At 31.0% G+C, this 27,558-nt stretch overlaps 1 protein-coding gene across 1 annotated transcript in view; it reads left to right on the plus strand.

Moving 5' to 3' along the window:
- Positions 1 to 27,211, plus strand: part of Smp_126940 (hypothetical protein) — a gene marked incomplete at both ends in the record, with an annotated part of 30,567 nt that extends 3,356 nt beyond the window's left edge. Inside the window, 9 exons of the mRNA XM_018796698.1 lie at positions 2,345 to 2,862; positions 6,349 to 6,729; positions 8,452 to 8,790; positions 11,328 to 11,792; positions 13,456 to 13,694; positions 17,623 to 17,773; positions 22,717 to 23,127; positions 24,398 to 24,964; positions 26,490 to 27,211. Of these exons, the coding sequence (XP_018651814.1) occupies positions 2,345 to 2,862; positions 6,349 to 6,729; positions 8,452 to 8,790; positions 11,328 to 11,792; positions 13,456 to 13,694; positions 17,623 to 17,773; positions 22,717 to 23,127; positions 24,398 to 24,964; positions 26,490 to 27,211 (3,793 nt within the window). The remainder of the gene's footprint in view (positions 1 to 2,344; positions 2,863 to 6,348; positions 6,730 to 8,451; positions 8,791 to 11,327; positions 11,793 to 13,455; positions 13,695 to 17,622; positions 17,774 to 22,716; positions 23,128 to 24,397; positions 24,965 to 26,489) is intronic.
- Positions 27,212 to 27,558: the final 347 nt, after the last annotated feature.

Consider the following 27,558-nt stretch of genomic DNA (forward strand, 5'->3'; position numbering starts at 1 on the left):
ACTGGACGGCCGTTTCGTCCTATTATGGGAATCCTCAGCAATGCGCATCCAAGATACCGCACTCGCTCATAATTCGTGGATCGGTTGAAGTTAGACATTAACACCGTTGGATGCCGACACAGTGGTCTATAGGTTAAGGACTCTGCCTCGAGACTGGTAGGTCCTGGGTTCGAATCTCACGAGTGCGGGATCGTGGATGCGCACTGCTGAGGGGTCCCATAATAGGACGAAACGGCCGTCCAGTGCCTCCAGGTTTTCGATGGTGGTCTAGCTTCAATTGACTCATGATTTCAACTTTGAAAAGAAATCTCTTCACTGAACTTCATGTTTTTTAATTTTTAATGTTTAAATGGGAATTATCTGCCAATCTTTAGAATAGTTTTATTACAGCTGATTTTTGAATAAGAAATGGAGGAAATATTTCAAGAATTATGGCTTATTTACTCACGAAGATAATAAAAATGAAGTTTATTCAGTGGTTACTTAAATATTTAGTTTGTTAAAACACCTCAAATGTATTCCTTCTCTTATCTCGAGTGAGTGGTTTGAGAAACCCTAGCATTCATTCAAATGTACGTTGATTGACTACTTATTAGTATCCAATGTTATATTATCAACACCTCGGCGCCAATTGAATTCTATAAAATATACATTGATTTTACTATTAAACTAAATAAATCCTTGTTTCGTCAGCGATGATTTCTAATAATGAGATTAAATTGTTTATATCTGTCAAAAGTGACAAGTAAACACATTCAATCAAAATTCAACTATAGTATAAAAAATTTTGTCAATGTGAAGCAGAACAAACTGGGTGTGCCTATCATTATTAAAATTTTTTTACCGTCATCTTGATTTAACGCCTGTTCACAAAGAACTCTTTGATGAACTGGATGGAGAAAATGATGACAAGATTATTGAGAATAATTGAACTGAGAGGATATTTTTAGTGGTTCTGGATCTTCTAGCTGGACATTCCAAATCGCAACAATATATAGAAAAGTTTTGTCCGTCTTGCTTTGGATTCATATTTAAAGCATTCTCGTTCCCATTTAAATTCAATATACACTAGACCCATGTCGATGAAAAAATTTTGACGTGATATATGTGAAGTTTTAATAACTATAATTCCATAGAATATAGGATGAGGGTAAAATAAACAATGCACCTCTATCCTACGTACTAGTGAATTAGATCCAAAAACATAGAATAGATATCTGAGTAAACTAATGTGATTGAAGAAGGATGCTTCAGTATATTTTTCCCTCTTAAGCACAATCGCCATTGTTCTTATCAAACAGAAAACTTGTCGTGTCTGGTACTACGTCAAGTACAAATGAATTATTCCAGCTTCCGAGTCACATTTTGACCTTGTCGATTATTCACTTATTACCCTTGACTGTTTTTATATGAGCGTATGTGTGTGCATTGCTTATCCTCTCTATCAGATGTCTGTAGCTTATTTTTGTTCGACTATAAATATCAAGTGATGCTTGACCAAATCGAGTTGCCTCACTCGTCTTCTCTCCGCTTGGCTTTCCCACTTGATACTCTGAATGCCTGTCTGGATAAACGAATGCTTGAAATGAAATATTCTAACGCAACCCGTATTTGACTTCTTATTATCGCCGTCACATAAACGGTGTTAGCCTATGTAATATGCGGAGTCAAATGGAAGATTTATGTTTATAGCATATTCTTATGTTCATCCAAATCGGAATAAGATCAGTGGACCACAAAACGTTATCCAAAATACATTCAGGTGATTCAACACATTTAATCTCAGCCTGTCATACCATTAATAATCGTAAAATATTCATAATTATAGTCAATACTTTTTTTAACATACTGAAATTAACATGCCGGCAATCTTAAGTAGCACGCTGAATATATAATTATTATTTGCTCTTTAATGCGTCCAAATTACAAATATCTTCATTTTGACCAAGTAATACTATAAACTAGTCAATGAACCTCCAAGTATTTTTATTCTAATGTATGAAGTATAAATATATCTTATTATGCTTGAAAACAATGTAGTTGTTTGATACCGGTGTAAATGAGACAAACAAATAAAAGTCTTAAAAAAACCTGTCTCATCAAGTCTTTCTCTCTCGCTGCCTTTGGTTCTATATAAAAATAACGTTTATTTATGCTTATGAAAGCAAATGTGTATTATAATAAAATGATTCTTTGTAGTTTGTTTTTATTGTAATGTCCTTTATTGACAGACAGTGGTCTATGGAATATTCATTAAGTTAATTTAAATAAATATATTAGCAAATAATACAAATTCTACCCTCTAATCAAATTCTTTATTTTTCTTTTCAGTAATATTTTGCAGTTGGAATATAAAAATTACATTACAAAATAATCAGAATAATACAATTCAGCAACTAGATCCGATAAACCATCCTAATAGAAAGAGTACTATAATCATTGAAGCTTCATGGGATGAAACTGATAAGAATCAAACTCAAGTTACGGTTCAGGCTGGAGAATCAAAAATATTTATATGCAGTATATGGACTTTAGAATCAGATGATAATCATGACTCAGACTCAGGGATTCATGAAACTGAACAATCTGTTTTCCTATTTTGTCCAATGAGTGTTGCATATTGTGCTCAGGATTGTTTATTGGTGGAATCTACATGGCTACTTCAGTGTACCAGGCAATTTAGAATAGTCCCTAATCCTGAATTATTATGGACGTCACAATTAAAGAATTCAAAGATCACAAAAGGTTGGCGTTTGCAAGAAGTTATTTATAAACTGGATATTGCTACAACTGCTTCTGCCGGATTTTGGGGCTGTACGTATGGTGGCTATCGCTCTAATAGCTTGGAGCTCATTGTAAGAGGTAAAAATCTTCAGAGTTAAATATTTATCAGCTAATAACTATCAGTTATTAGTACTTATCAAACATATTCGCCATCATCTTATTCACTGTGTAGTACATGAAAGAATACTTGTGGTGAGCTGTATAGCACTCAAAAATAAATGTTAGAGAAACTAGATTCTTACTTGTTACCTAAATTATGGCGAGTTTATATCTAGGAACTTAAATAGTTTGTTATAATAATGACTCGCTTTCTTTATCACTCATTTAAAACTTGTTACTCATGAATCAGTTGAGGATCATCATTTGATCATTAAAATGATGAACTTAAATTTATTATTCTTTAGAGAAAAGTTTGTGACGTCCTCACAAACTAATCCTATCAGAAATAAAGGTTATTCCAGAAAATCCTCTTTTTAAAGGTGAGTTTATTGATGTCTGTATCCATCTCTTTCTAACCAAACGTTTGGACTCATTAGTATTTTAATGAAACTTATTAAACTTTCTTGTAATAGCCTCCCATCCATTAAAAATGACATGAAAAAGAGTGAAACTTCATTCAAAGTGTATTTGATTGGTAATGATTAAATAAGAGAGGATAGTCATTCTTCAGACAGACTGATATAAATTCTTTAAGATGTTTTCTACCGGGATAAACTCTACTAATTATATGACAGAAAAAATGTGGGATTACTTCTATGTTATTATGAAAACAAACGTCCAGCATCAAACTTAATAACACATATTTAATTAATGTTTCTGATCAATTGACCTAAACTCACTTGTCTTCATCAGACAACAATATCCACAACATGACATAAAAATGAGTCTTAAAATAAAGGTTGATTAGAAGAAAAGTTCTGTCTACTGATAAATTAGATGCTATATGTCATTAGGATCTGTAAATAGTCAATAAGAAAGAGGTAAAACTGAATTCTTTTCTTTCATCAGAAGAAAGTCCCGGTTGATTAGTCAGCACTGTTCTGTAGTTGAACTGAATAGATTTATTAAATGAGTGTTAATTAAACATCCGAAAATAGTTAATGGTACTTGGCGTCTGTTTACAAAATATAAAATACAGATTTTAATTTCGATTAAATTCTTTAGGATAAATAACCTATTGCATAATTATGGTCTTTTAGGCTGGTCACATTAAAGTTATACTAGTCTCTATATAAATACGTTGGAACATTGATAGTGATCAATGAAATGTCAATATTCTATGTAAATTATTTCAAAAACGATTCTGTGATTGATGATCCAATGATGAATAAATACAGTCGATTAATTCAAGATTATATTATAAATGGAAAGATGAAGAATTGAAAATCTCCATTTAATCATGTTTTCCATTATGCATTTAAATGAAACAGCTGATTGTATAGCTGACAATTAGTTTTGGCAATTTTGTTCATTAATTGACTTCAGTAAATTGACAAATTTAAACTTAAACGATTGAAATTTCATTTTATTTCGTTTGAATTTTGGCGTCGTTTCGAATTTTAAAAAAAGATTAATTATTCATAAGTGATTTCATATTTTGGCGTCATAAATGATCAGATATTTTCTTTGTTTCAAATGTAATTAACCTCTGATTTATGTAGCATAAACTAAAGAATATTTTTATGAATAAATAAGATCTTTCATGTATTCGGACATTTATTTTCCACCAAAATCATCCACCTGAGCTACAAGATCAAACATTTTTTGCTTGAAAACCGGTATTTAAAATTATATCCACTTAAATAACATGATCTTTGGCTTTTAAAAAAACTTCAGTAAATGCAATATTTATTCATCCTTTACTCTATATATGAAAAAATATATAAGTATACGTCTAGTGCTTTTAGGTTTTCCCTCGTGGTCTAGCTTCAATTGACTCACGCTTTTTAACTATAAGTATACATCTGTTATGAATAAGATCTTCTAAATATTAGGTTATATAATCGATGTAGACGTTAGTCATGGAAGGAATACTGCTCAGCAAAGAGAGATCATCAGTTATATGAGTTGAATTGATGAACGTATATGCATATGAATAGTAAAAACATTCATAATAGTGTTATACATTTTACACTTTTGATATTAATCTGAACCACTGATTTAAAAAAACTGCACTCCTCTGTTTCAGCAATGATTGATAATACTGTTATATGTCTACCTTGGAAAATTTTTAACTGTTGGTTGAATATCACTTAGAAATGACTATATACGTATGTATATTGAAATATTGTTTTCCATGTTGACATATGAAACTAATGCTAATCAGATCACTTGAAAAATCTTAACAAGAAACTTTGTGACTAATGGTGTATGTTGTTTGTTCGAGAATTCGAACGGATCATTGGAATCGAACAAGAATCTTCATCACCAGTCGTTCAACAAAACGGATATCAATATGTTATTTCCTGGTTTGTAAAGTACAAAAACATGATAGTTCCAAAACATGTTGTTCAAGTTTTAAAATAAATTCAACTCTTTATAATGATTGTTTACCTCAACGTGTAAAGATATTTCTAAAAAAACCAAGGCCTATTTTCTTATACATTAAGATAATTGTTTATTTTATCCTAATCATTTGGTAATCAAAACTTGTTATCTAACTATTTGACAGTAATTCTATACTCATATATACTACCAGAATATTTGAAGTGTAGCGTAAGAAGTCCATCAATAACGTATATATCCAAATAACTGATGACAATACTTTTATTTACTGATAATCAGACTACAAACAAGTTGATTTTAACATTGACTTAAATATAAATGAGCAAAATATGAGTAGAAACCAAGATATCAACCTAAACGACTACAGATAAAAAATAATAATGGTTAAATCAGATCAAAGGGTAGATAAATATCTCACACCATTGAGAAACATTTGGTTGAGACTGGTCATTATGTTGACATAAAGTTAGCCTTCGTAGTTGTATACAAAAGTTTTCAAGGGCCTTGGCGGTACGAAAACTGAACCCTTTTGATATGTTCAAAAATAATTTGTTCATACTACTAATCTACAGTGATAATACTGATTTGTTGTTCAGCGTCGTTTTCCCATTTTGTACTTTATCATTATCTTTGCCTTGCCTCTTAATTCATCGAATTGACCTTTTATTTTTTCATATATAATGTGTTAATAGGTATATATGTGATCATATTGCTGGAAATGTACTACGCAAATACATCACGTAATTCTGATAACCTTCGTCTTTTAATCACATTATCAAATAAACTAACTATCCTAATATTTCTGTCTTAAATGAATTAAAACATCTAACTAGAAAGCGTGAAATCCGAATATTACTTCATGAGTTCTTGTAAAGATCATCTGTAACTGTATTATGTTGTAGACATTTTTGTCACATCTTATTTCACCTTCCACAACTGACCATGGTAAAGGTTTATTGTTTTATGTGAAACGATTTTTTTTAATTTGTTTGATTCAGCGGTTAACATAATAATGCTAATATATTCCCAATTGTTGATTCATTTTGTTTATATTTATAGATAGACCAGCACTTTTATCTTTGACTTCGAGTCCGCCTAACCCTGTTAAAATCGGAACTAATGTCAAACTAACATGTGAGGCTGCACCTAGTCCTAAAGCTCCATGGTACACGTTTGTCTGGCGTCGAATAGGAACTCAAATGCCACCTGCTCACTCAACGTTGCGTATATCTGATACAATCTCCATATTGACACTTTTATCTGTACAACCCTCAGACGATGGACTATATAGCTGTCATATATTACAATCTCAATCGAATTCATTAAATGAGGAAGTGTTGGAGGACGGTGAAAACGTGACTTCAGGATCAAGCAACGCAACTGAAAAACTGAGATTTAAAAAAGATCCAACAGTACGTCGGTTACACTTGGAAGTTTTTCGTGAGTGATTACTTTTGTCTCCAGTGTTTTTGACTCTAAATCAAATGACTATATTTATTTCGCTGTCCTGTTTTGTACAGTATTTTTAAGATAGCTAAGTATGTTACGATTCCCACAAATACCGACTTTGTCCACTTTATTTAAATTATGTTGGTACAGTATGCTGTTTTACAAATTCAATTTCGGCAATAAATTTATACAAAGATAAAGGCGAAGCCTACTGAGAATCTTTGTCTAGGGTATAATATTGTAATAGATGCGACCAGTGGTTGTTATCACACAATATTTTGGGGACCACTAAACTACTAACAGGAAAAGATGTTTCTAAAAGACTGGCTAACAAAACAACTATGTTAATATAATTTTGTGCAGTATTAAGCTTTTTAAATATATAGATGGTATCTTTAGTCATTTGAATACCCTTCGTGACAATAGTATTTCGAGTATCATCTTGAGCTAAATAAACTCATTTGTAAAGCGTTGAATGAATAATGTTATTATTCTGTTGTTAACTTGACCTTTTAATTATTCATCAAAATATTTGAACAGTTTATTGGTTCACCAGATAGTTCTAAGTATATTGCTTTAATATATTCATATATTTTTCATAAATATCATCTCCTTATTAAGTGTTCTAAGTCAATGAAAATAATCTATTATAAATTTTCTTAGAGAAAACTACTCGCTTCATAAACTTTCCGAAATAAATCGTTTTCAAAGGTTGTTGTTAATGTAGGTTTGATCGTAAAGTTTTGATACTGTGTGCGTAAAACACCATAGTATGTGGTAGCATTTTATCCTGTAAATTATCAGCAACTTAGATATCTATTAATATACGAAAACCGGAAATCAGAAGTTTGAGAATATTTGAGGTTTATAAGGATTATTTTGATGGAGCTGCATCCTCCAACTTGGGTAGTTGTATCTTGAAGCTTTCGTTGTCTTCTTAGAACAACTGATTTCCAACCATCTGTTTACAGAGACTGATAAATTAAAGGTTTTCATTTATTTAAAGTCAGTAATACGCGTGTCTTTAGTTAAAAATACAAATGAAGTCAAACATGTATTATTTCATGTGGGTGATATGTGGTGACGTTTTTATATTGGAGATAGCTTTCAACAGTAAATGAAATCAGACGTAACAGATGTCTTATTCTAGATCGTAGCTCTTCACCGGTGAATACCAGTAACTCGATACACCAGATTATTTAGAGTATCTTATAGTCTTACAATCAACATGATATCACTCATCAATTAAGTGTTTTCTGAGCTAGGTCATTTTGCTAAATGGTGAACTCACTTATAGATCAATGGGGAATGGATTTCAGTCATTCTTCATATCATTGCGTCCAAAGATAAAGTAAAATATTAATTTATTACTTCGGTTTGAGATTATAGTAAATAATAATATGTTTATCTTTCAGTAAGGAGTTGTGGATTTCATAAAAATCATGAGCCGACGAGTGTTAGACCACTATTGAGAACATAAAAGCACTGGACGACCGTGTCGTCCTGGTATGGAACTCCTCAGCAGTGCACAATCTGTTGGGATTAATAATCTTGATGAACCCCTTGGTAAAGACCACATGGTAGATATTCTGTAGATAAATGTTAACCTATCATTCGCGTTATCAACAGTTATTACCATACTTCACATTTACGTATCTGGTTCTCTAAATCTTATAGTTAAAATGTCTCGTTTTGATTTCTTTTTTAATTCAGATCCCCCTACTTCCTTAAATATAACTGTTAAACCTCATGAACCTTACAGACCACAAACAAATGTCACATTCACTTGTCATATACATGGTGGTAAACCAAAGCCATTAATATACTTTTATCGCATAAATGCTCCACTTGATAATGAAAATATTTCATTGATTCATTCAAATTCTTTCACCTCGAAACATATACTAGAGAATATAACTCAAACACCAGAATCTACAGAATTAAAGTGGCAATTAACAGAAGCTGATAATATTGCCAGTTTTGGATGTGCTGCAACAAGCCCAGTCATTAAAAATCAAATGTTTTCGCTATTTATAAGAGTTAAAATTATTTGTAAGTACTATATATATATATATATACTTTTGTTTACTTAGTGTTGTTTGCTTGGATCTTCCCATCGATATTTTTAAGACTGCAACTGGTCATTCTCCAATTGATATATGTGCATACTGTGCGTATTGCCTCGATATAGCCTAAATTCACAAGCATGGTAAGCGAGGATGGATAGTGGCTAGCAGTGGAATCCAGGACGCGCGTTTCGTTCTATTTGGGACTCGTCAGCTGGATGTACCTGCATCTCAGAGTTGATGTTCACTCTGGGGCTCGAACACAGTAACTTTCGCTTCAAACGCCATCGCATTATCCACTCGACCACTGAGTTTTTGATAGCCACTTGTTTGTGCAATGGGATAAAGTTGAAATTTACTTAGTATTGTTTGTTTGGATCTTCCCCATTTATGTTTATAGGACTGCAACTGGTCATTCTGAAGCGGAAGTTACTGGGTTCGAGTCCCAGAGTGAACATCAACTCTGAGATGCAGGTACATCTAGCTGACGAGTCCCAAATAGGACGAAACGCACGTCCTTGATCCCACTGCTAGCCACTATCCATCTTTGCTTGCTATACTTTTGTTTGTTGTGAATTAAAGTAAAAAATATTTTTGGAATGACTAATAAATTTTATTTATTACGTTTTTATGTTCAATATGTAAGAAGTTTCTAAATTTCTAAAATGAGTTTTCCTTTCGATGGGTTCACTTGAGTATAAGATGTATTTTAACTGTTGTAAAAATAATAAGAGTTGACTAATTAGAAAGTATTGTCAAAAAATGAAGACGATCACCGGAATTATGAATATCGAAATTCCATCTTTATGTACTAAATCAGTCCTGATCTCATGATGATGCCATGTTGGTTAGAGATGTGGTATGAGATCATTAGATTTATTTGCCTGATTATTATTACCTAAATATATTAAAATTTGTTCGAATGAGTTTGCTTGAACATGAACTCATTACTGATCACTCAAAATGGCGAAAATTTATTCACAAGTCTATAGTTATATAACTAGAGATGGATGGTGGATAACAGTGGAATCCAGGATACACGTTTTGTCTTATTTGGGACTGATTGACTGGATGTACTTTCATCTCAGAGTTGATGCCGTTTTGTTAAAACGACATTGCGTTATCCACTTAGCTGCTGAGTTCAAAGAGCCCCTAGCTTGTGCAATGACGTGAGGTTTAATTCATTTTTGTATTGGTTGTTTTAATTTTCCCATTGATTTTTAGGACTGCAATTGATCAGTCTCTTATTGTCATATATGTATTCTGTGAGGATTGCCTCGATATTTCCTTAAATCACAAGCATTATAAGCAGTGATGGATGGCGTATATATGTCAAAAAGAGACTGATCAATTGCGGTCTTAAAAATCAATGGGAAGTTTCAGACAACCAATACAAAAATGAACTGTAGATGAGTGTTGATATATTTATTTAGAAGTTTATGGAAGAAAAGTGATATAACAAACTTGGCATACGGCATACTCATTGGAATCTTTCAACAATAATATAAAATCCTTTTTCTTAAGTAAAGAGTCATTATCTATTCCATAAAAGGCGAACATTATAAATTGATCTGGAAGTTATTGACTAACACATTTCAGTTTTACTGGAAATCAGTTCACTAAGACATATTCAGATGAATCCCAAACATTTTATCCTGAAAATTGATGACAATTATCATCATTAAGTTAAAACATGGAAACTACAACAATTATTGAAGCATCAAATAAAATAATATGTAATATTATAACAATCTGATCCGATCAATAAAGTTAAGGAACATAAACTTATAAAGACGACATTCTTACAAACTAATTAGTATTTACTTTGCATTGAGGATTACGGGGACTCTTTCTTTGTTCAAGACCTCACAGTTATTAACAATTCGTCAAAGTTCCATTAATAACCAAATATTTAAAGAAACAAAGAAATAGAAGACAAATCGTTAGTTTTAAAATACAAATAATTTCATTTCAAAGAAGTACAGTTCATTTTTCTTATGGGAAATTGGAAATGCAGTGTTATTATTACTGATGTTGACTTTTTTGAATGACACCGCATTTCAGACTGTCGACCAATGACAATGGTCTAGCATTTATTGAAAACATTAAACAGGTAATTATCGTTGCTAATAAAGGAGTGCTTGTTGACAAAGGTTTATTCGTTTATAATATCAATGTATGTGGTTCAAACTAAGCTTATAATTCTAGCTACTGTAAACGGATTAATTATCTGTGTTTAAAACTAATACACACCATTTATGCTGCAAAGTAATCAGTTTAAAAGTTTCATATGAATGTTTTCATTGAACAAGTATGTTTTCTAAGCCTATGTGGACAATATTTTTAACTGATTGAAAGCATAGTTTATCCATTTTTTTCTAATTTTAATGAAGTCGTTCATGATAAATCAGTTAGAAGTAGTAGTTATCTAAAATCACTTAAGCGAACTATAGAAAAATAGATTATGAGCTTGCATAATTTCTGTATGTTCAGATAGTTGATTCTAGCCTATTCTGATTATAGTTTCACCTCAAGATCCTATCCTGTCTTCCGTACCACATGGTCCAGTAAGTGAGAATCGTACTAAAGTATTTACATGTCAGTCTTCAAAAGGAAGCAATCCAAGAGCAAAAATTTTATGGGAATTGACACCTGCAATGGAGTATTTGTCTGCAGTATCAAAAAGAAGTTATGTGAACTTTTCTAAATCAAATGAAAAAGAGACAGTCATGAGACCAACGACGAATTCTGACTTTGAATATATTATGTCCGACATCTATTCGGATACTAAACACGATCCCAACAATGGAGGCTATATAGCATACAGTGAAGTACGTTTAATTGGACGACCATGGTTTAACGGTGCACGGGTATCTTGCCACTTAATTTGGAATGAGGAAGGAAACTACGACGTGAAACATGTTTCGGAAGCTACTAATCATAAGATTAGATATCAAAAAATAGCTTACCTTCTTACTGAAGTATTCTGTGAGTTGATATTATTGACTCGAAATATTTCGATTTTTTTTTTATTTCAGTGATCATAAATTAACGACTTTTTAAAATCCGGAATCATAACAGATATCCAGTTCCATAAAGTGCTAAACACAATTCATTAATGGCTAACGTTTGATGCCAGGTCTGTTTTTAAATAACCAGAAGGCATGAAGCCAAAGAAATAATTGTCATGTGACATGTGACATCCTCTCGATTTTTTCGTCGACTTAAGGAATTGGCATTTGTTTGTTAAATCTAAACTTATTCTCAACTCTATCCCTGCTCGATAGTAGAACGTACAAACTTGCATGAATAATGTGCCCAAACAGTAAATTTTATGATATTTAAATGTTTTGTAGTTAATGCACTGGAATATTGGTAGACTGAATCGAAAAAGCAAACTGCATCATTTTAGCTAAAATGGATTTTTTTCGAAAATCATTGAACTATATGAAATGTCATGACGAAATGTGCAATTTTCGTACAACATATACACCTTCTCATGTTCCTGGTATGGAATTATTGTAACATTATCCTTGTATAATTATCAACGTTCTTAAGATGAGATTTCAGGAAAATACAGGTTGTACAATCTACAATAAATAGATGGAAAATAGTCAGTTTAGTCATTGAATCGTATTCCAAATCAATTTGATCGAATTTTCACCATTCATATCTTTAAACAGATTAATACTGTAAAATTGTAGGACTTAAATTGTACTGGTATTTTATACTGAATAGTTGAATTAACTTTAAGGAATTTCTGTATCTTAGGAGACTTAAAGCAATATTTTTGTAATGGGAATTACGATTTATCAGAAACAAACTGCAGGCTGCAACACCTTCAAAAATCGAACTAATGAACATTGTTTCATCATAAGACACACTTAAACTCATGTATTTTTTTGAATTTATGTAGTATCCAGTAATGTGTATGTATTTAACTGATCTAAAATTAATTTGAGCACATGAAAGGTAATATATCATATATTGTGGGTAATGAGAAACAACTGGAAGAAACTGTATTTATACAATACTGCTTTAATGTATCCAGTTAATTAACTTACATGTCTTCATACCATTAAGCATCAGGAACACAAATGAAAGTAAATCTCTTACCAATGAAAAAACTGTATCTACATCGTAATCATTCTCAAAGCAGGTGGATTGTGCTATGCATGACCTCATCCAAATTAACTAACATATTATGTTAATTTGATTAACAATATCGTACTGCATAGGGACTGCATGACATGGTTTTCAAGAGCTATAAAGCATTGCTTAAAGTTCTCGTCTAATGATTCATTCATTCATAAATAATCTCATGGATAAATCTCCGAAGTAAAAGATTAAATACTTCGGAAATTTCATCCATCAAATATATCAACCACATTATACGTTTTGATTACATTGCTCGTGGATGTAGGGAGATAGTTTTATATGTGATAAATGTTTGGGCAAATAAACAAGAAATATTTAAACAACCATACATATGATGGAGAAAAATTGTTTCCAAAATAAATTGGGGATGGTTGCGTTTCAATGAATTTTATATCCACCAAAATCATATAATAAAATTCATTCATTCAGAACAAATTAACATTATTGCACAAAATTATTAAAAAATAATTTAAATGTTTTGTTTTGGGTATAGTTTGTCCATCAGCAATTAATTTGATTGCAATTCCACAAAATGGAATTCAAGAAGCATACGGTGAACAAATACTTGAATGTACAGCCACCTCATCTCATCCTCCTGCAGTGATTACTTGGTTCAGACATAATTCTTCAGACAGTGTACAGAAAACCTATACAGAAAATGTAATTATTGAAAGTTCTTTGACAAAAATTGATACAAAGTATCAACCAAATTTAAAAATTACAGCTGAAACAGTGAGTGCATTTCGTGTATTTTAAAATTAGTTATAAAATGATAAATATCATTAACTACCTAGGCCATTTGTAGAAAGTAAAGTTTTCGTAAACTTCTAGACACTTTAAAAATGAATAAAATAGAAAACCTTTATGAAAATAGCTCCAAACGAATGAATCTTGTACAACTAAATGACGTAATTTGTTTGATGAAATAACGTATCAGTTATTTCTGACATTTATATTATATCACATAACGGTTCAATATCCTGCATTTTTTATTATTTAAACACATAAACATAGGTACAAGAAGGTACCAAATAGATTTATGTGAGGGCTGGGATGCTGCCCGGGTGCCAAAACCAAAGAAGGTGGTTTTGTAGAGGGCCACACCCCAGGCCTTTACCTAAAGGTCTGATCCACAAGGCAGTGGGGCAATGTAAGGAGATGAAATCCCATGGTAGCCGGTGACCAACTATTGGTTCATACGCCATTTGTTGCTTCGGGATCCTGGAGTCAGGTTTTTCCAACTCCCCCGTAGGTGGATCCTCCGTGTCCACCAACCCGGTTAAAGCGTTGGCCATTCGCTTTTCGTCCTCTCACTTTCGTAAACAACACCTCCTGCTGCGAGAAGGCAGTGAGTAGGACTTCCCTGGCAGAGGCTGTATATTCGCTGGCCATGTGAGAGCATTTCGAGAGGGAGAGTTGACTCTCTCCACTCTCGGCCGTACCAGAGCATTTGAGGACCTACCAAGGCATCCTTGTTCTACTTTTGAATAAAATAGTGGCATAAAATTTGTATTGTATCTAATCACTTATTTAAAACCTATAACTAGCAAAATAACTAAAATATTTCAGTGCAATATATCTCTTTTCAAATAATTAATTATCAGAATGTTTAAAGTCAAGCAAATAATTCCCTGTATTTTTTTAACATCCTATCTTCATCTTACCTTATGATCTTGTAGACTCTATTTAATATCTAAAAAATTATGATTTTAGTTGTTACAATCATTACTTCAGAGGATTTAAAGCTACAAAATTTACAAACTTTACTAAAATTAAGCTGAAATGCTAAATAAACCATGAACATCAAACATTTCATTTAATGAAATCATAAAAACAACTCTTATACTTCAATAGTATATCAGATAAATACCTTTAAAATGAATGATTTATTACTTTTCATTGTTTTATGTAATAAAAAGTCTTTGATATTAGTTAAACTATAATTAACTGTGTATTAATGTTACGTCCTTGATCGGTCTACCCACTTTCGTGCCGAGTATAACTTGTCTAATGTAGATTAAGACCTTGACGCTATAGGCTGACTGGCTTAACCTTGAGGCTAGTATGCGTGAGTTCGAAGCTGGGGTAGAGAGACGAAAACTATTCTATTCCTGATTGGCTGACAAGCACGCGCTCGAGAGAGAAGACAAGACAACTGGAACACTACTCGCTTTATTATAAAATCCGATCTGGTACCCGAATTCCGAATTAGTGTAAAAAGATACATGAATATATAGATGACTAACCTGACCACAACGTACAATAATTAAGAAAACACAATTATGTCCAAAACTGGGGGATTAGAGTAGAAGGTTACGTCTAAATTACAATAGCTTTGGAACAGAAAAGGCTGTGGCAGTGAATCATACATCAAACGAAAGCTTATTATCTGTAGAATAGACTAGGGACAAAAGTAAATGTTACAGTTTTACAAGCTTTGAATTAAATGAAATAACGTCCTCAAAAATAGCTTGCATAGTTTGTTAAGGCTTCTTGTCTCGCTGTTCACATCAATTAACTTTAAACATTTTCTATGTTCAACAATTTTTGAAACTTTCTAATACTTTAACATTTTTTAAAAACCATTAATTTGTTGTTGTAAATACTTAATATAAGACCTTTAAAGTTTATTATTAGTCACCAACAAATCCATTAATTTAAATATTGTAAAATGTTTAGATAAGCGAAAGATTATAAGATATTATTACCTTGACGGATTTTTCCCTGTTTTGGACAATGTAATTTCTAAATATGTCAGCAGTATTACAAAATTTATCCCGCTTAATTTAACTCGGTATTTGTTTTAAAAGTAAGAATTTAAAATAGCGAAATAATCATATTTCAATATACATCAAATTAACCAAGTTTTGATGATCCCATAATTGGGTGAAGAATATTTAGGAGAAAAGAAGAACGTATCTGCGATACAGAAATTGATAGAATACATGAATTACTAGAAGACTTCTTATTATGATAAAACGAGGGTTGAAACTTGATTGTAATTGTAACTCGTAATTTAAATCGATATTGAAAAACACACATGATAACTTGACATTTTACCGTTAAACTCTTCAGTTTATTATTGTTATCTTTAATAGATTAGAGTATTTATTTAAGATTTCATCAATTTCAAGAAATGATATTGAATCCCTTTTTGGAGAATCTGAATATGTGTATAATAATTAAAAACTTTACTAATGTACAATAATCATTATATTGAATAATATACTAACTGATTTCTATTCTCTTGTTAATTTAGATATCATTCAGATTAAAATTAATAGATAGCTTTAAATGAGATATTTTATCTTTAAAATCAATTACATATCTCCTTTAGAACATTCAAATGAAACCATTATTATATTATATTTTTAGTAACTAGGTAACTGATTAAACATATGTTTATAGTTTTTCAAAATATATATTTACGTGTTTCAAGTCGAATAATAAACTATCCCCTGTGGTGATTGATCACTTAGTACATTTTACTTTATTAATGTATGTGTAAACATAATTTAGTTCATACAAACAAAATATAAAAATGTTTAAACTTCAATCCACTTTTCTTCACCTTCTTCTTCTTGTTGTTGTTGTTCTTCTTGTAGTATTAATTTAAACAAAGTAAGTTACAATAACATTTGAAGGTTAATAGATGAATAGACATGAAGTCATTTCAGTTTCTTTATGGTAAAACTTAACAGATAAGACATATATATATATATATATACTTACATATGTTAACATAGTACAATGAAAAGAGTAAAAAATTTGTAATAATGACAAAAGAAAAATAAAATTTATCTACGATATTTTTTATATAGTGATTATTAATGTTTATCTTCAATGGATAGTGTTTATTGTCTATACAAGTGAATAATCAACATAAATCAAATATTATCAGAAGGGGTTTTTTGTTGAGATTTAGTATTTTCATGGTTGAAAGCGTGAGTCAATTGAAACTAAACAACAAGGGAAAACCTGGAAGCACTATACTGCCGTTTCGTCCTATTGTGGGGCTCCTCAGTAGTGCCGTCCAGTGCTTCCGTGTTTTCCCCGGTGGTCTAGCTTCAATTGACTCACGCTTTTAAATATAAATTAAATAACTATACAATCTATTTCACACATAACTAGTTTACAATTGAAGTTAGTAAGGCTTTATGAATTTATAAGATATTTTCAAGCTATATATATATATATATATATATTAATAGTTGAGATCATGAATTAATGGAAGCTAGTGTTGCTTGAAATAAGTAAGAAGATACTTTATCCTAATTCAACACTTTATCTCCTTGGTTTTCAACATATACATATATATATATTTAGTGAGTTTTACAATAGATGAGACATGTGTCATTTACTCAACTGTTACCCATTATGGAATGTAAAACTGATTCATTTGAGGTTAACTGTCTCAGTGGCTAGATAATTTGATAGATCAGAAATGAATAAATAGATTATTGAAATATAATTTTAGTGATTCACTGAAACTAAATAATAATAAGGAACTATCTATGAATTTTTAAATTAAATTTATAGATCCATCATATAAGTCAAATAATCTAAGGATATTTTTCTAGAGTTTTTTATACACTTGTGAATTTGATTTTTTAATTAATTATTTCATTTATACATTTTTAAAACATTCTTTTGTTTACAGTTCCCTGGTATATATGGTGGAAAACGTGTGGTTAGCAGATTAAAATTAAGTAACATTTCCAGAATCTCTGATGGCATGCTATTCACCTGTATGGTAAAACATATCGAATGGACAGAATCAATTAGTCGTACACATCAGTTAATGGTATTATGTAAGATTAAATATTTCAATTTTTTTAGTCTTAGACTTTTCGATATAATTACATTTTCGTAGATGAATGGATCGTTGATGCTCACTGCTGAGGAGTCCCATAATAGGACGAAACGGCAGCACAGTGCTTTCAGGTTTTTCATGGTGGTCTAGCTTCAATTGACTCATGATCTCAACTATTAAAATTAAAATATCTTGTTGAGTTTCTGTGAAAGAACTAATAACAGAATAACTAATTGAATTATATTTCTGTTTAAGTTTTTACTTCATCTATACAAATTTTAATAATGATATTGAAGAACAATGTTAATTTTGATAAACAATAACATAAAAGATAGACGCTGTTAATTTATGAATGTTTCAGTAGAATTATGTAAGAGCGTTGAAGTTAATGTCTTTCAAAATATAACTTTAGTTATATTATCGGTATGCATAATTAAAGATACATATATGTATTAGAATAAATAAACAACGTTGATCTATCAATGTTAAAAAAGTCTCTGATCATGACTTTACTAATTATTATAAAAAAATATTAGTAAACTGACAGGCATCTTATCAATAATAAAAATAATGATAAGTGACATTAATATTTTGACACAATGTACGCCAATACCTAAAAATAATGAAGTTTGATAATAATAATAATAATAACAATAATAATAATAGCGAAGTATAATAAGGATCTACCAAAAAAATAGAGAACCAAAACTAGCTTTCGGGGAACTTAACCGTTGTGATTTTGGGGATCTTTATTGCTGATTTGGAAACGAGTAATAGAGTTTGTCTGTCTTATAAATTACATCAGAGTAACATGAGTCACCATGGAAATGTGTTAGTAGTTTTAAAAAAATCAACATTTTCTATTAAAAATAATTTTATTCGTTATGAATTCGTCATTTGGTTGGATTTGAATTCATTTGAATCCTAGTAGAAGGTTACATAGTTTATATCGTTAAAATTAATACATTCGTTGTCTCTGTCCTGATGATCAAAGTTTGTATCAATGACTTCCGCCAAAATTGGTTCGATTTATGCTTTAAATTCTCCACCTACTAAATTCATCATTTCACGTTATTCAGCTAACAATCACTATAGTCAGCCTACATCATCTTTGAATGATGTTTATGTTAGCCAGAAAAAAGTTTATGATTTTCAGGTATTGTAATTAACATTGCAATCTGATGATTTGTGTAACTTAATTTACATCAATCTATCAGATATGACTGGTATTCATTCTCAACCCAATTTTGAACTACTCTCTTTCCCTCTCTCTCAATATATGTATATATATTTAAGCTCACAGTCATTTGGTGGTGGAATCCCAAAATATTAAGGGGGCGAGGAGTAAGTGTGTGGTGTCTGGGAGCTAAGGAGATGGTTTACATAACAATTAGAATGCTTGAAAAGTTTGTACAAATTTCGGGGATTATAGGAATGAAAAACAGATGAATGGAAAAGTGATTTCTAAAGCGCATGAATTAACAATTGACTTAGCAAAGATAGCATAACAAAATCGAACTACTAAAACAATAATAATAATGAAATTTACTACAGGTGACTTTCATCAAAAATATGAATCAACGAAGGCACTGATGAATTAGTAACTCTCTCTCTCTGGAATCTTTTAGATTCCTACTGCTTCAATTCAACGTTGAGAATCTTCGTTGTTTTCGTCTGTCGATAAATTTGACGACTGGCATTGATAATGTGCCCACTGTCGGTTAAGTGTTGAGCTATTTCATTCTTCAGTCTCAAATTCCTTGGAGTATGATGAGAAATGCATTTTTCTATCATTATATCAAGTATTTCATATTATATTATACCCCAATGTTACAACTAAGTAAATATACGGTTGTAAGCAGTTGAAGAGACACCACAAAATATAACGGATCCATATTATTCTGCATAAATTATTGTTTTGACTTTACTCTAGATATTACTTTAGGAATGAACGTGTGTTCACTATGTGACAAAATATTCACGGTTTGATTTATAGTGCCAAAGTAAGATCCTGTGTATACTTTTTCAAAATCGGCGTAATTGACTGTGCACTGAATTATTTCTCCATATAAGCTAGTAGCTTTAAGTCCAGACTCTAAAGCTAAATAAAAAATCATTCTAATCAAATCATTTTTTTCATTTAAAAGAGGAAAAACGGTTGGTGAAATAGATTCATATTATTCATAGTAAACTAGATATCTTAGGAAATCTCCTAGTTACGTTTTACTAACCAAAAATTTCTGTCACTTGACGACAAACAAATATGGATTATAATGATTAAAAATATCAAGCCTGCTTAAAAAAAGATTATCTTATCATGATATACGAGATAAAACAGGTCAAAGCCAAGTGTCCAAATGGATTTCATTATCGATATGTAGGAAATCTTAAAACTAGTTGTTGTACAAACTTATTTATTTACTCCACACATTACTTTTTAATTATTAAATAGATATATTTTACAAAATTACTGATGATTTATTCGTTAAGAAACGTAGTGTGTTTTTGCCAAGGGTTCTTTCGACATAAGTTGACAGAGATAAAAACAACACTGAACGAATCTGTGTACGTATTTCATGCTGAAGATTATCAACACTTGAATAAGAGTATTAGTTGCTCGACATTTGTTCACAACTAAATGGTATTGTAAAGCTGACAGACATCAATAAGAAATTAATCTTGAAGTCAGATGTATTTTGTGGACTGTTTTGACCATCTATTAATATAGAAGTATATATCACAACTTCAGAGTCATTTTATAACTATTTACTTTTAATGGAATGATATAAAAAGTAATGATTTCATATTGGTATCATTTAAGTTACAACAAAATAATATATTATGAGCCCGACTAAAACTTTTGCATGATTACCTTACCGTTGAAAATTTTTTTCTCACTGACAAATCGATTTCAATGACGAACAAGTGTGAAATAGTTTAGAGATTATAGAAAACTAATTTTGACAACAAGAAATCCAAAGTAATTTAAACTTGAAATAAAGAAGGATATAAAAAGTTTAATTACAAGTCATTCATCGGATAGCTTTCTTCCGTTTACTAATAAGAGTACCTGAAGTTAGCATCTATTTCCCTCAACAACGAGGTTTTACATTGAAATAAGTTGATGAAAAGAGAAATATTAAAGAAGTTGACATAATTCGCAAGATCAAGTCATTTATTGATTCGTTGTCTTAAGTATACAATCAAATAATTGACTTTCAGAATACCTCTTGGTCTTTGCATCTTTCTTATATATTCTTAAGTATTGTTAGGTATTTTAGTTTTTCTCTTAATGCTTAGAATGTAATGTATATAGAATCCCCCGATTGTATTAAAGAGACTTGAAGCCGACAGATACTAATTTCAAACTACGAACAAATACCATATGTCATAGATATTCAACTATAATCGAAAAAATATTGTAATTTACCATTTAACGTGAATAAAACAGAGAGTTCATAGGGTATCATTCTCATTAGTTTTTTTCTAATAATTTTCATGGTAGTCTATGATTTTCTTAAGGAGCATACTTATTTATATTGTCATTTATTAGATTTATACTGTTGATCATATTTCATAAAATGTAGTTTTTAACATTGACCAAAGACGAACACAGTACAGTTGCTAAATAATCCAAGTACATTAAATATTCCCATAGATTTAAGCTTGATTTTAAATAAAACTATTCTGTACTGTTTATTAAGTAGTTTAACTTTTAATAGTAATTATTAGTATCATGTCCCAAATAACCCTGAATTAATTTTCATTTAAAGTTTACATATGATAATTGATTTGTCACTAAATGTCAACTAACTTTTTTAAGTTTATCAAACTGTTACTTTAACAGTGATTAATAAATGAAAATATAAAGATCTAACCTATTACGTAATCAAAATGGTTTTAGCTGCAACAAGTTATACAAAATTATAAAAGTGCCAAAAGTAGACAACATTAGTAAATTTATCAGTTGGTGGCAAGAAATTGTTGTCTAATCATCTTATTAATATCAGAGAGACCCAAGATACTCCTCAATAAAAAGGTCAGAAGGGCCCTAAAAACGCTGAAAAACATTTTATCTAATTTGCATGAATAGAAGTTTCTCGGAAGCATCTAGAAATTGAAGAGTCACGCGTAACATTTCTGATTGGATGATTACCTATCCTGCTACTGTGTTTGGTAGGGCTCCAGAACCTTCCGGAAACTCAAGACTATCTGAAATGTCATAAATACCCTCAATTTTCTGTATATGAACAAACCTTGGAGTGAAGCGTTGCTTGAATATTGGGCTTCTTTTCTATTATATCCACGTTGTCGTGTAGATCTAGCTTGGGGTTATTAGAATAGCTTAGAAAACCGATTCAAGCGTTCAGTCAAAAGATTTATCAATTCAGTAAATAAATCTCTATGGTATAATATCTTTAAATGGCCAATTCAAAAAAAGATTTTTAATTCCGTACAGGTTTTTCTCAACTAAACTTTCTTGCTAAGACATGTAAATGAAAGAAAAAGTAGATAAAGAAACACTTTTCTATATGAAAGCTAATCAAGAATTTTTGAATAACTTTTGAAAAACTATTTTTATTCTTTCATTTTATTTGACAAAAATGGTAATAGTAAGTGTCATACGTCTCATTCCAATTTATTCTATAATGTAAGAAGATTGATTTTTAGATAATTGAAATTAGCATGCACTAAAATAATTGATAATACCAGTTCAACAAGATCAGACATGTCGTATAAAACGTATTGGACATATAATACCAAAATTAATACATTCAGTCTATGTGTAATATTAATTATTCAAAAGCATGTCGGTGATAATGCGCTGAAATTATTAAAATGTTCACAGATAATAATTTGTGTAGCCATCTACACTCAATAAGATATTTAAAAGTGTGATAATTCATCTTGTCCAAATGTTATTCTTTTTTCTGATTGTAGATCCACCAACGCTAAAATTGAAAATTATTCCACAAACAATGGAAGATCGTCTAAAGTCTAATAGTATTACTCTAATCTGTAATGCTGAAGGTGGTCAACCAAAATATTTTGAGAGCGAAACTGACTTTCTAGACGACATACAATATGAAAATAAATTTTCGAAAAGTCAAGGAACTTCACTTAATAAAGATAAGCATAATATGTGGAAATTCTACTGGAAATTTCGTCCTCAGTACCCAGAAAACTGGATGCAATCTACTAATCAAGAAATACTTTTTAACGAGTTAAATATGTACCGATCAAACAAACTAATTTTAAATTATCCAGGGAGGAAACAAGCTGGTGATTACACCTGTTTACTTGAGGGTTCAACTAGTACAGCACAAGTGACTAGTCATTTAGAATTCACATGTAAGCATGACTGATGTTAGTATGAGCCGATTTTAACACATGGTCTTTTAAGCATTCTATAACGACGACATTTAAAAATCAAGTAACGTCAACTCAAAGAATTGAACTTTACTTCGTAGGACGTTAGCATGAATGCACCTAGTGTGTACAAAAGACAACAACTATTTGCTCATATTATATTACATATTGTTATCTCAGTAATGAAGTTTATGTAATGTTGTCAGGTGTGAAGTCTAACTTATATTTTGAGCAGCTTCGGATCACTGAAGATAGTAAGAAATCATAATTATAGCATGAGTTATTAATCCCCTTGAAAGATTGCTTGGTATCGCTCTGTATCTGAGAGAGGTTTAGTAATTGCACTGTTTAAAGTAGTTCTTTCTCTTGTTCTAAGGCGTTTTAAAACATGCCCAGGTTATAGATATCTATGGTATACATTTTTATGTGTATTACATCGAATTTAACAACTTGAAATTCAAATGTACTCTTTGGCATTAGATGGAGGTTAGAAACCATTATGAAACTACTTATGATGAATTAATTTTTAATAATAATAGCTTTAATAAAAACTGTATGTTTGATACAATATGGAACTTTCAATACAATTATCTATAGTGAAAGAAATATTTTCAGTAAATTACATAAAACATACCTTAGGTCTTAATTTATCGAAGCATAAGAACAATATTTTATTTCTTAATTTAAAAACAAATAAAAGAATACTAGTTAGTACCTGATGTGGAATAGTAAAAACTGGCCATGCGATAAATGCTCACGAAGACGAATATTGACTTAAGTCCTCCGAATGATTTGTTATTAAAAAACAAAACCACTAACCAGAATAATATGTTTTTCGTGTAATAAATTGACATATAGGCCACTTACTATTCAATAAATTAAGACTAGTTCTTAACCTGATATCAGATAATTTACTACTGAAAATTTGACGTGGAATGTTCTACATATGAACAAAACTTTGAATTCACTAATTTAGTGACAGTTTCATGACAATAAATAATATCCGTACTATATACAACATATCATATATTGTATGATAGTTTTCTCCCAGAAGCAGATATTAAGAATGATCTCCTTGTTATAGAGTTCATTTTTTAAATGTGTGCTTTTGTAAAAACTCTCATTCAAATGACTACTTTACTCATTAAGGAATAAGGAAAGTCAAAATTATGTGTTCTGACACAAATAAAATAAGTTACAATGCTATTTATTATCAGTTTACTTTTGTTTTTATTCATACTTTTGATTTCAGTTGCACCAGAGTTAGCACCACCAGGAATTACATCAGTAACGGCTGCAGTTGGTTCGCATACCGTAATTGAACTTCACATATGGTCATATCCTGTGCCTTCATCTATACACAATCCGAAAGATACTAAAATAAAACATATTGTGACTGAAAACTGTAACCTTCATGAAATTAATTCAGAAATACCATATGAAATCAAAAAACAAAAGAAAACATATACTTGGTACAAGGTTACTACTGAAAGATCAGAATCAGGTGTCAAAATACTTCAAAAAGAATTAGTACTCGAAAACTGGGAACCACATATACGGTTGAAACAAGTTTCTTCTGGTATTAATAAAAGGCAACTTATTTGGACTGATGCAATACTTATCGACTTTCCATACTATGACACGGATATACAAATTAGACAAAATGATAGTGAAAGTAGAAGTACATTGCGAAAAATACCGACAATTGTTTATCGACTGTTTCTAAGCCCAATTACAGAAAAGGATTACGGGGAATATATGTGTGAATTAGAATATGTGGAAGGGAGGAAACAGTTTTTCATGCAAGTGCAACCACCAGGTTCGTGAATACATCGAATCATGTTAAGTATTTAACTAAATGCTTTCAATGATTCAGCAGTTTATCTGCTACTATTTAAGAAAACCAACATCCAGTAATTTAATTGTGTTCATTTACTGTTTAAGCCCTTAAAATTACTAGAGTATATAAATGACGTCTGATTTAGTGTATTATATTCTATGTATCACGCCTAATGATATTACGTCATATGTAAACGAATAAATCTTGCGTATTATTAGATTACATATTAAGATCAAATCAATACGACATTTTATATTGTTGCATAAAGTGTCTTAAGCAAACAAATGGTGAACCGATCAGCAATAATTTAAGGACATCACTTAACATTTGTGTTGTACAGGTGTGCATTCTTTTCATTTTCAAGTAAATTGAACTTGAAAATTCTCTGATATAGTAGTCTTGGATTTATCTAACTTGACAAATAAATATTTTCATAGTTGCAATCACGAGCCTATCTAAGCTAGACCACCACTGAGAACCTGGAAACACTGGATAAGTGCTTCGTCCTCGTATAAAACTCTTCAGTGGTGCTCATCGAACCCAGAAACTCAGATCTTCCTCGCGAAAGCCTAAACCCTAGACCACTGAGCCGGCATCCACTGGTGTAAATATCTAACTACAATCAATCCATGATCTTGCACAACCCTTCATCCATTGTCTGAGGTGGATAACTGTCTCACACCCGACATGGATTGAACTCCACCGATTAAGGCTTCTCGCCAAAACTCCAGGAACTCTATCTCGAAGCCAGTCACTAGTGAGTACATGATTATTATTATTATTAGTAGTAATAGTAAGAGGATTTGTAGAGATTTTAATACTTTCACATTTGAAATCACGAGTCGATTTGCGCTAGACTATTTCTAGTGAGACGGTCACATTTTACCAAAGCTCAGGCAGAAGGAGGTGTTCTTTTGCTTAAGTAAAGCTTGTAGTTTCGGAAATGGTGCTATTTTCTTTTATTTATCTACAACAAACAGAGTTTTTATCTTTCTAGCATAAGCACTTACTGAACCAATATTCACTTAATTTTTCTATAGAAATAGATAGATTGGCCGTCCGTATATTGGGTCTTTAAAGAATAGCTGGCACAGAAATTGCCTATTACTACTCAGAACTTTTTACCGATGTCATTGTGAATTGATTACTCTTTGAAAGATGATTATAACATTTCCTACTACAAAAGACTGAATATAATTAATTTCTTAGTACAGATACTAGTTTTTTAATCAGTGTGAGCAAATAGATAGTAATTTATTTAAATCATCTTATCTTATCACTTCATTTGTGTCCCTTTTCACTTATGTGAGTTCCTGCAAATCAAGTGTATTTAATGTGCACAGCCAGCGAAGCGACAGTTCATTTGCTAAATAAATGAGTGGTATTTCCTGAAAGCTTTTTACCTATTTATTCTCATTTTTATTATGTCCTAAAGTTATGCAATTTATGATTTCCTTCGTTTGGAATTATGCCACCTTGTTTTAATGTCTATTTACTGTTAAAGGAAATCCACCGATCAATGTAAGAAACATGCGTTTTACACATGATGACTCGAGGATTCGAGTTTACTTTGATCCATTATATTTTTTTAAAACCAGCGAAGGTGGTTCAACTGTTTCAGAAGAAAATAAAAACCATATTATAAAGACAAAATCTACTTTAAACATTGTCACAGGCAACTCACTCAGTTCGCTTCCTATAAAGAGTGACAACAGTCAACAACTACAATGGAAAATGCTAATAAGAATATGTGCATCAAATTATTACAGACGTGAACAATCATCTGAGGATATAATAAAAGAATGTTCTTCACCACAATCTACAATGAAAACTCTAAGGAAACCAAATTATCGTTCTTGGTTAGATTTATATAAATCATTTCCGAATAATAAATATCAAACAACTTCTCTCTCAAATGAATGTATAGATAAACTAGTTGAAAACCCTGAACAAGGTAGAATTGAAATTCCACTCATATATTCATTTAATAATACACTTTATAACACTTCGCATCTAAAATCCGAAAACAAATCCAACGAAACAGTCGAGATAAATAATTTATTGTCCGATGATACTACAACTGACGCTGCTCAAGGAATTTACGTTCACTGGTCCGAAAAAGAAAAATTAACTTATCAGTTTAGATTTTACGATGAAAGTGGGAGTTTGGTCTACGCAACCGACTGGGTCGATGAAGAAAATGGTTGGTTACAAACATTATTTTAAATAATAGTCCATTGAGGATATATTCCATGGTAATTTTCCATAGTTAACCGATACACTTAGGATTTTTGTGACTAATGGCAGCTTGTTAGTAATTTAGCGCTAGTAATGTCCTTGTGAGGTGTAGAATATTAAACTAGGAGACTGACTTAAATAATTTATTGACAGTCTGTAATCCTATGTAGATATCCACTAAATAGGTTAGATCATAGTCGAAAACGTTAAGAAGTCAATTACATGAGATAATTTTACAGACGAAAACCTAACAAAGTAACTGCAAGAACTTTAGACAGTTATACTATAACAAATAGTTGGCATAGGTTTAAGGAAACCAAACAAGATCTAGGGAT

Source organism: Schistosoma mansoni, chromosome 4 (genome assembly GCF_000237925.1).
Source record: "Schistosoma mansoni strain Puerto Rico chromosome 4, complete genome".
In the NCBI taxonomy this organism is placed as follows: domain Eukaryota; kingdom Metazoa; phylum Platyhelminthes; class Trematoda; order Strigeidida; family Schistosomatidae; genus Schistosoma; species Schistosoma mansoni.